The sequence below is a fragment of the Microcebus murinus genome, chromosome 2 (assembly GCF_040939455.1).
Source record: "Microcebus murinus isolate Inina chromosome 2, M.murinus_Inina_mat1.0, whole genome shotgun sequence".
NCBI classification, from domain to species: domain Eukaryota; kingdom Metazoa; phylum Chordata; class Mammalia; order Primates; family Cheirogaleidae; genus Microcebus; species Microcebus murinus.
Window position 1 is genome coordinate 12220274 of NC_134105.1, and position 10747 is coordinate 12231020.

Below are 10747 nucleotides of genomic sequence, written 5' to 3' on the forward strand. Positions count from 1 at the left end.
GGCGGCCCGGCCGGGAGACGCGGTTGTACCGCGGATTGGGTCAGGCACTCGCGAGGGCAGCCTCCAAGGGCCGTCCCAGAGGCCCCCGCGCGGCAGGGTCCTAACGGGCCGCACCGCCTTCCGCCGCACGTGTGTTCAGCGCGATGCCCAAATCCAAGCGCGACAAGAAAGGTGGGAGAAGGGGCGTCGGGACCCCACGGGGTTCCCCGCGGGCTGGCTGCCAAACCCGCGATGGGGGCTTCGGGGAGGCCAGGACACAGGAAGGCACCGCAGGACTCTGCGAGGTGTCCGCGGCCTTGCTGCGGCGAACTGGGTGGGAGCTTCGGGGCGGCGGAGTCGCCGGAGGGTGATGGAGCCTGGTTAGGGCAAGACGGCGGGGACTCCTTTGCTCACCCTCCAGTGCCCTTGCCAGGCCTCCTGGGCCGGGAGACAGCACCTACCTAACCAGACTGTACCTGCTGTCGCCTCGGCTTCTTTCCCACCTCCGCCGGTGCACACCTTCCTTCGCTCCCTGCGCTACCGCCGCCCCGCATTTCCCCTTTACCTTCTTTGAGCAAAGGCTTGTTCTCGCGTCTGGCGCTTTCTAACTGCAGTCGCTTCTGCCTCGCATGCTTGTGCTCTGCTCTTCGTATAGCTGTCCCCGCCTCAGCTGTCAGTTCGTAGGGCACCTATTGAGAGGCTATTTGTGAGTACCTCTGCTGTGTTGGCATCTCTCTCACCCTAGCATATTCAGTAAATACTTAGGGGACTGGCATTTTCTAGGCGTTGGAGGATATAGCAAGCCTGGTTTAATCAGGGAAATCCCCCAAAACACCAAAAATTAAACAAGTGTAGCGTGTCAGGTGGAGTAAAGAAAAGGTCAGAGAGATATTTTGTATAATAGTATCAGGAAAGGTCTCTTATTGATGTGACAAATGAGCAGAAACCTGAAGAAAGGAAGTGAGCATCTTGTGGAATTCTCTGGGCAGATGATGTTCCAATTAGAGAGAACGTTGAGTGCAAAGGCTCGAAAGTGGGAGTATATTTGACCATGTTCTGGGACGGTGTGGCTGGATCAGAGTGTGCCAGATATAGTTGAGGGAGGGGAGTTGGGCAGAGAGGGCAGGACTTCATAGGTAAGGAATTGGCTTTCACACGCAGGTGGAGTGCATAGCCATCCTAGAGCTCAGGCAGAAGGTTGATGTGATTTACCTTTAAAGGGTCACTCTAGTTGTCTTGTTGAGAACAGCCTGGGGAAGATAGTGGTGGAGGGCAAGGATGGAAGCGGTGAGGCCAGCAGTAGTCCAAAAGAGGGTGATGCTAGCTTGGGCCAAGGGAATAGCAGTGCAGATGATGGAAAGTGGCCTGCCATATTTCATTTGCCCTCCTCTGCTGCACTTGCTACTGACTTGTGTGATTGCCTTTGTATGTGCTTTGTGAGGAGGGACTGTGAGTGCCAGGCAAGGTGAAGAGGAGGAGGCCAGGCCCCTTCCTGAGGGCACCCAGGGCTTTGCAGTTGATGCTCTGGGTTTTTTGTGTGTGTTTGTCTGGGTCTCACTGTGTTGCCCAGGCTAGTCTCAAACTCCTGGCCTCAAGCAGTCCTCCGGCCTCCCAAGTAGCTGGGATTACAGACAGGAGCCACTGCCCCCAGCCTAGTTGGTGCTCTGTTAAGTGTTTATGGGACAATTTGATTCTGTGGAAGGGTCCCAAGTCAGATCTGGCAAACTCTGCAGAGTGGGGGGAAAATTGGGCCCCAAAGAGGCCTTGCTACATCCTCAGGTCCAAATTGCAAAACAGAAGTGCAAATACATAAGAGATTCAGTCCCCAGACTCATCGTTCCGCAGCACAGGCGAAGTCTGCCACTGAGAGCATTCCAACAGCAGGAACAAGCCCCACCTCCACGCTGCAGAAGAAATTTTTGGATTAGTCTAAGGGGCTAAGGAACTCCTGGTTTGTGTAAGTAGCAGGAGATGTGTCAAGGGATCTTTAGACCAAGGAATGCTAGAGAGTAGCTGCTCTGTGGACCCTGAGAATAGTTTTGCATACCAGAAGTGATGGCAACGAACTCTTTGCTCATAATAGCTGGGTCCAGCTGGGCTATCAAAGGGGAAGAATATAAGTCTGTAGTGCATCCAGGTTCATCTCTCATCATGTCTCTTCTTTGTATTAGTTTCCTTAACCAAAACTGCCAAGAAAGGCTTGGAACTGAAACAGAACCTCATAGAAGAGGTAAGAGCTTGTTCTTTTTATTTTTCTAGAGCTTATGTTTGTTTTGTAAAGTTGAGCATAGGACTGTTTGCCAGGGAAACATACTGTTAAAAAAAAAAACCACCAAGCTGCTGATCCAGCCCTTTTCCCTCTGGCGGCAGCACCAGTAAGAACTCCCACAGTGGTGGTTTCCAGCCTTGATTGAGCTCTTACTCTGTGCCCTGCGCCATTCTCAGTGTTTCATGAGTATTGTTCCAGTCCACCCTCATAACATCCCTGTGAGGCCAGAACTAGGTGATGTTATCGGTATTTTGCAGTTAGGGTCGCCAGTGCTTACAGAGGTTTGTTAACCTGCCCAATGTCAAAAGGCTAGGGAATTTATACCAACCTGCTGTCCGTACTACCTGTGGCCTGCCAGTCTGGACCACAGGACAAGTGAGCACAGAGTCTCCTACACAAAGATTCCATTCCTTGAGACCACCATAATGAGACTCCATATGTTTGCATAAGTTTCTAGGTTAACAGTTAACAGTCAGTTCTGCTTTGGGTCACAGATAGCAGATATGTCAGAAAGTAGTGTGGAGCCTAGATCCATGGCTCCACTTCCCTTGTAGTTGGTGGTCCTGGTTTCAGTAATGGAGGTAGGGAAACAGCCGGATCAGAAGCCTCTCCAGCTTTCCACAGTCATTAGGGGCCTAGAGCAGATTCTTTCCATTTGAGGCCAGAGTAGTGCTCCACCTGTGCTGCACCTTGAACTCCAGAGCCTCGTGAATTATCCCACAGCTTCGGAAATGTGTGGACACCTACAAGTACCTTTTCATCTTCTCTGTGGCCAACATGAGGAACAGCAAGCTGAAGGACATCCGGAATGCCTGGAAGCACAGCCGGTGAGCAGTGGGATGAGGGCCCTTCTGAGTGGGGAAGGAGCCAGGCTGCTCACAGAAGCAATGTCTGACCCCTCAGGTACCTGTGTCCTGCAGGTGGTACCTTAATAAGGACAAAGTACCATCCCCTACTGAAGAGCAGTTCTTTTTAACTGTCAAACTGCTGTCAGCTCCCAGGGGACAGGACTTGGTAGTTACCCAGGCGATGTTTGAGGAAGGATCCTTTCAGGGGAAATGGCCCCTCAATCCTGGAGTCTGGGCCTTTTATTAGGAGCATCACACCGTTCAGAATGTCAGTGTGTGCACCAGGACACAAGACAGTGACCCAAGAGCAGACTGCGGAATCCATGTGGCTCTCGTGATTTGTCTCTTGCTGCACTGTTCTGATTCAGGCTGTTAAATGTGCCTCCTCTGTAGATCGGGGAGGATTGTTACAGAATGTTACAAAATGTTGACAATGTCAGGGCTCTGTGGGTGGGAAAATAACAAAGGGGACCTTGGACTGGTGACAGAGTGTGGGTGCACAGTGTAGAGAAGTAGAAGCCTCTGGCCATAATGTCCTGCCACACAGCAGCCTCGGCCTGGGCTCACTGTGGGCTCTTGGGGACTGGAGCTGGTTTGCATTTAGCTGAGGGAAGGGGAGGGCAGGGCACTACCTTCATAAACCCTTCTTTCTTGGTAGGATGTTCTTTGGCAAAAACAAGGTGATGATGGTGGCCTTGGGTCGGAGCCCATCTGACGAGTACAAAGACAACCTGCACCAGGTGGGTGGCTGGCCCTCACTGGGAGGGGCCCAAGCAGAGCAGCCTTCTCTCCTGCTGCTCCTGCGTGACACCCCTCCCAGCCATCCAGCTGGCCCATGGTCAGGGCGAGCATGGCCTAGCTCAGAGCTCTGGCTTCTCCCTTGACCTCCAGACCCAAGGAATGGCCCTCCTCTTGCCTCTCCCTCCCGCGCTGTGACAAGAAATGTCAGATGCCCCCAGCAAAAACCATCGCTCTAATGTGACCAAACTGACCTCACTTTTGATTTGTAGGTCAGCAAGAAGTTGAGGGGTGAAGTTGGTCTCCTTTTCACCAACCGCTCAAAGGAGGAAGTGAATGAGTAAGCGATTCTGAGGAATGGAGGGGGAGAGAAAGGGGATTCTGGGGAAGGAATAATGCGGGGACTTTATCCAGTATGAGGCATTGGGTTGACACTGGTTCCTAGAAGTCTACTATGAGACTGGTGGCCCATGACCAGAGCCATCTCTGTCCTCTCCAGCACAGTGCTCTGGGCTGGCTGCCAACGAGCAGCCAGGGTGGACCAGAGGGACAGCCCAGGGCCATGGGGCACCGGGTGGGCTGTGGGTCAGTCAAGAAGCTCCTCTCCTGCCACTTCTCATTTCCCTAAGGTGGTTCACAAAATACACAGAAATGGACTTTGCCCGAGCTGGTAACAAAGCCACTTTCACCGTGAGCCTGGATCCGGGGCCCCTGGAGCAGTTCCCCCACTCCATGGAGCCGCAGCTGAGGCAGCTGGGCCTGCCCACGACCCTCCGGAGAGGTATGGGCAGTCCCTGCAGCTGAGAGGTCCCAGCCTGGGGCCCAAGAGCACAGGCTTCCAGGCGCTCCCCTCTCTGGCTGAGCACGTTGTTTCTACCAGCCTCCGTTTTCTCATGTGGAAGTGGGGTTAAGAGTGCCCACCTCATAGTTGGGGTGAAAGTGGACAGTAGCTTACAGCCAGAACACGGCACTCGGGACAGCAGGGACCACGCACCGCTGCCGGTGTGGGAGGGGAGCAGCTGGCCTACTGGATTCTTCCAGCTCAGCAGGGGCAGAGGGCTCTGCGGGTTTCTGGGCCACAAGTAACTTGGGACCATCCCACTGCAGGTGTGGTTACCCTGCTGTCCGACTACGAGGTGTGCAAAGAGGGCGACGTGCTCACCCCGGAGCAGGCCCGTGTCCTGGTAAGTTCGGCCCCTCGAGGGCTCGGGCAGGAGGGACGGCTGCTTTGCCTGCTGATAACCTTGCTCTGTCCTTCTGATTACACTCCTTCCTCCTGACTCTTTGTCTCCCTCATCTCTTGCAGAAGCTTTTTGGGTATGAGATGGCTGAATTCAAGGTGACCATCAAATACATGTGGGACGCACAGTCGGGGAGGTTTCAGCCGCTAGGAGATGACTTGCCAGAGAGCGCATCCGAGTCTGCAGAAGAGTCAGAGTCAGAGGACGACAGTGACTGAGGGGATCCCAGGGCTGAGGGCCTCCCCACACCGCGGTGCGGGTTGCTGGACCAGGCAGGACTGCCGCCGCCCCTCCGCGGGGAGAGCTCTTTGTTTGGATGTGGATGAAGACGGGAGGGTGATGGGCACTGTGTTCCTGTAAAGAATGACACTTTACGGGGTGTCTCCCTGGAGACGACAAAAGGAACTTTTCTTAGAAAAAAAAGGCCTTTGGATCTGTGCTTCTGTTTGGAGTCCCCAGATTCCCTTCGTTCACCTTGTCAGCCAGTTTGCCCGCGGCTCCCGGGGGACCACTGTGACAGCGGGCTCTGGAGAGGCTGAGAGCACACCTCAGAGCTGGGGTTTCTCCTCCGGCCCTGGCTGCCCTTCCCCCTCCACACACACGCCCCTCATACCCCCACACCCTCCTAGACCAGGGCTGAGGATCTGGTGGATGCCGGGAAGACAGGAGACTCTAGCTAAGACAGGAGTAAAGTCTCTGCTGGAGCTGAGAGCCAGTGTTGAAAGTGTCCCACAGCATGTTGGGAGGTTTTATTCTTGCTGACTCTAATAGATTTTGCCCACATTATTTGTGAGTATTTAGTGAAGGCAGTTCTGAACAAGAGAAAAACTTCAGGGAATAGGACCATCTTTGTTTTCTCTCGTGCATAGAAGAGGGTCACCTCCAGCCCCACTGTTGGAAAGTCAGGCTGCACCCTGGGGGCAGTGGGTCCCCAACACCCACTGCCTCTGTCCTGTGAAGACTTCAGACTTCAGTCCACACTCCTGCCCCGTTCACACCAAGCCTTGAGGAAGGACAGCAGGAAGCAACCTGTGGACACCAGGTCAGGTGCCAGCCTTATTCAACAGGAAATGGAAATCTGCGAACTGGGATGAGGGAAAGAACTGGCTAAATCAGCCTAATGCCAAAACTGGCAAGAGGGAGAGGATGATAGAGGTGACAAACAGTGCTTTCTGCACCTCGAGTCAGGCCTAAACCTAGCGGAAGTAGTTGGGACATTTGTGGGCAACCAGGTACCAGGCTTAGTCAGAGGCATCTGCAACAGCTGGCTCCAGGGGTCTTTCCACAGTGGCTAGAATGATCACATCCCTGGTGGCACCCTGCAAGGGGGAACAGCCAGGCTTTGACACACTTCTGCACAGTGACCACTCACCCCTTCCAGCCACGCCCTTGCCAAGATCTGGGCTCTGGTTACTGCTTGCAGACAGTCAAGTAGCAGATAGACCCGAGTTCAGAGCCACTCAGCAGCTGAGTAAACCTGGCCTGTCAGCTTTAAACTTCCTTTATTCTGCAGAGTGCTATGGAAGTTAGTGAAGCATGTTGTTTTGGGGCTGGCCCTTAGCAGGTGCTCACCAAAGGACAACTGTTACTATATGATGCCCAAGTTGGAGAGGGGTTTGAGAAATGGGACAGTGCCCCCCAAAATTTAAAAGCAGAAGCCGAGCACCCAGGGTCAGCTGGTTACCTTCAGCTGTGAGTAGTGGTACGTCCATCACAGGCAGCTAAGGTCATGCCCAGGGCGCTGGTGCCATAAGCAGCCTACAGGGCCTTCACCAGGGCAGTGGCTTTGAAATGCTTCCAGATCCTGGGGATGTGGGGAGGGTGGTTAAGGGTCAGCACCTTGAGGTCACCCCAGGGCAGCCACCTGTACCCCACGAGGAGGAGGAGGGAGCCTGAAGCACTGAGGGACCAGTGTTGTCTGAAGTGCAGGTCTTACATTTGAGTGTCAGGATGCATACAGATTTCTGGGCCCCTCATCGGGGCACTGTTTATAGTATGGGGTGAGTGCAGGGGCTACAGGGGGCAAGAATGCCCCAACTCAGGGCCCTTGAGTACCTGCAGCAACACACCTGTGTGCCCCGGGTGGCTGAAGGACCCGTGACACGCCCTAGGCTCCAGTCCTGGCTCTGTGGCCTTGGCACAGCCACCTCCCCTCCCTGCTCTTATCTACTCAGTGATAAATGGAAACACCCTTCCCAGCCCCACACAGTGAGTGCCAAGTGTAAGGGAGGTAGGGTGTGGCTGGGCTTTGCAAACTGCACAGAACAGAAGGGAACCCACAGGCCTTGATTCTCCAAGGGTGAGGCCGTGGCCCCAGCAGTGTGAAAGCTTTAGAACCAGCACTTGGGACAATGTTTCCTAAACTGGGCCAGGATTATCAGAACCCCAGGAGGCAGTGCCAGATAAGGATTTAAATCACAGCAGTGCATACAATATGGATCTGGTATCTAGCAGACACTGCTGTTTGAGTTCTTGGCTGTTTCAGAAAGCTAGCACTGGTGCCTTTTTGCACAAAGCCTTCCTTGCTTTTGCCCTCCTCCCAAGGGGAGAAAACAAAAAGCAAGCAAGTAAATCATATTGTACACAGAAATTAACCTTGGAGACTTGGCTTCCGTAAGTTTAGAAAGATTAGGAGCTCTCTAGCAATCCACAGATGACTTCTAAATGTGATAAATTAAGTGTATGATTTAGAGATACCACAGTAACTGCCAAAGGGAAAGAAAGCTGTAAGAGTTTAGAAAGTTGCCCCCAGGAATGGTACTTGAAAAGGGGTGGCTTTTAACCATGGGCCAACAAAAAGTCAGAAAAGAGAAGAAGGCTGGCCCCAGCAGCCGCTCAACTATGACAACACATAGATGACAATTTTTATTGTCAAGAGTTTACAAAACATTTATTTTGCCCAAGATGCCAGGGCCAGCCAGTAGTCAAACCAAGTCCCGGTTGCCCAAGTCCCAGTCCAGGGTTCCTCTTCTGCTGTGGGTAGGGGGCAAGATCTTCCCAGGGAAGAGACCTGGGAGAAAAAGGCCTGGCAGGAGAGCAGGGATCCACACCCCAGGCCCCCAACGCCCTGCCCAGAGAATCATGATAATATCCACGGAGGGAAAGGACAGAGAACGAGGACACGGATCTGAGCACGAGGAGGAGGTGCCGGCCCCCAGGAAAGCAGCCCCAAGGGATTCCCTCTCTCACACTAAGGGGACATGCGCCACTTCCCACCCTGACAGCCCCACTCCCAGCTTGCCAATTCAAATTTTAAAATTAGTTAATTCCAATAATTAAATTTTTCTTCCATTCAATTCACAGAATAAAATAATATTTGGCAGTTGGCTTTGACAAAGGTGAAGCATCTGACACTTCTGAATGCTATTTTATTCAGTTATAAAGTTCAACATTGAGAAAATTTGTTTCTCTACAGTGGTGATATGCTTACATTTTGGTGGGGCACAATGTCGTGGTAAAAATAGCCTTACTAAACTAAAAACCTGTGGAGCAGAAATGCACTTGCTCATAAGCAGTTATGCAGCCTGATGCTCTTACCTTCCTATTGCTTCTGCAACGTGCTCAGAATTCCAGATGTGAGACGCTGGTGACATCCACCCCAATCACCAGAACAGCAGCCAGAATCACCGGAAGTGAGCGAATCAGCCCAGAAGCCCTCCCGCCAGCCCTAAGCTTCAGTAGCTCCTTCCTCATGGGTGCCCATGTACAAAATGCACACCGCCTCTCTCTCCATTCTTTTATACACTATGCACCAGTTTCCGTAGTTTCAGGATGATTAGATATGCTTGATGCTTTCTAGACCCAACTCTGTTCTTCTAGATCTTTTTGTTCCTTCTCCCTTCTTTGTTTTGAAATTAACAAAAACCATATATAGGGCCAAGGGCAGTGGCTCACACCTGTAATCCCAGCACTTTGGGAGATCGAGGCAGGAGGAGTTTTTGAGGCCAGGAGTTCAAGACCAGTCTGAGCAACATGGTGAGACCTCCTTCTCAACGAAAAATACAAAAATTAGCTGGGTCCAGTGATGCATGCCTGTAGTCCCAGCTACTTGGAAGGCTGAGGCAGGAGGATCACCTGAGCTCAGGAGTTCAAGATTGTAGTAGCTATGATTGCGCCACTGCACTTTAACCCAGGCAACAGAGCAAAACTTTGTCTCAAAAAAAGCATCTTGAGGCCGGGCGCGGTGGCTCACGCCTGTAATCCTAGCACTCTGGGAGGCCGAGGTGGGCGGATTGCTCGGGGTCAGGAGTTCAAAACCAGCCTGAGCGAGACCCCCGTCTCTACCATAAAAATAGAAAGAAATTAATTGGCCAACTAATATATATATATATAAAAATCAGCCAGGCATGGTGGCTTGTGCCTGTAGTCCCAGCTACTCGAGAGGCTGAGGCAGGAGGATCGCTTGAGCCCAGGAGTTTGAGGTTGCTGTGAGCTAGGCTGACGCCACGGCACTCACTCTAGCCTAGGCAAGAAAGCGAGACTCTGTCTCCAAAAAAAAAAAAAAAAAAAGCATCTTGGGGTGCTTGGAAGCCAGCTGCCATGCTGCAAGGGAAAGCCCAGGCCACATAGAGAGGTCACGTGTGCCTGTTCAATTCCAGCAGACGTCAGCATAAACAGTGAATTAATCTCCAGGTGATTCTAGCCTCTAGCTTTTTTTTTTTTTTTTTTTTTTTTTTTTTTTGAGACAGAGTCTCACTTTGTTGCCTAGGCTAGAGTGAGTGCCGTGGCGTCAGCCTAGCTCACAGCAACCTCAGACTCCTGGGCTCAAGCGATCCTTCTGTCTCAGCCTCCCAAGTAGCTGGGACTACAGGCATGCGCCACCATGCCCGGCTAATTTTTTCTATATATATTAGTTGGCCAATTAGTTTCTTTCTATTTATAGTAGAGACGGGGTCTCGCTCTTGCTCAGGCTGGTTTTGAACTCCCGACCTCGAGCAATCCGCCCGCCTCGGCCTCCCAGAGAGCTAGGATTACAGGCGTGAGCCACCGCGCCCGGCCTAGCCTCTAGCTTTAACATCACCTCTCAGACCCTGGGAAACAGGTGCGGCTTCCCCACTGAGCCCTGCCCAAACAGCAGATCTGTGAGTGATTATTGTTTTCTTTTTTAAAATAGCTTTATTGAGACATAATGCAGACCCTATACCATTCACCCAATTCAAGTGTATCATTCAAATGGCTTTTAGTGTATTCAGAGTTGTACAACCATTACAATCAATTTTAGTCTATTTTCATTACCCCATAAAGAAACCCTGTCCTCATTAGCAGTCAATCTCCATTTGCTCCCCCCACCCCTCCCAGCCCTAGGCAACCTCTCGTCTCCTTCCTGTCTCTGTAGAATTGCCGATTCTGGATGTTCCATGTAAACACAATCATACAATATACAAAATTTCTTAACATGTCTGCAAGGCTCATTCACACTGCAGAGGTTCGGTACTTCATTTTTTATGGTGCATAATATTCCATTATGTGACTGTATCACATTTTATCCATTAATTCATTGATGGAGATTTAGGTTGTTATTACTTATTTGCTGTTATGAGTATTGATACTATGAATGCTCATGCACAGGGTTTTTGTGGGAACATACGTTTTTACTTCTCTGGGGTTTATACTTAGGAGTGGTTTGCTGGATCATATGGTAATTCTATGTTTAGTCTTTTGCGGAACCACCA

The 10747-nt window shown here is 51.6% G+C and overlaps 1 protein-coding gene across 1 annotated transcript; it reads left to right on the top strand.

The window, feature by feature from the left end:
- Nucleotides 1-10: 10 nt before the first annotated feature.
- Nucleotides 11-8418, top strand: MRTO4 (MRT4 homolog, ribosome maturation factor). The gene is made up of 8 exons (XM_012787707.2): nt 11-171; nt 2151-2209; nt 2972-3075; nt 3755-3836; nt 4107-4174; nt 4464-4615; nt 4942-5018; nt 5141-8418. Exons 1-8 carry the CDS (start codon nt 144-146, stop codon nt 5291-5293), a joined length of 723 nt encoding a protein of 240 aa, XP_012643161.1. The 5' UTR covers nt 11-143; the 3' UTR covers nt 5294-8418.
- The last annotated feature ends 2329 nt before the right edge of the window (nt 8419-10747 follow it).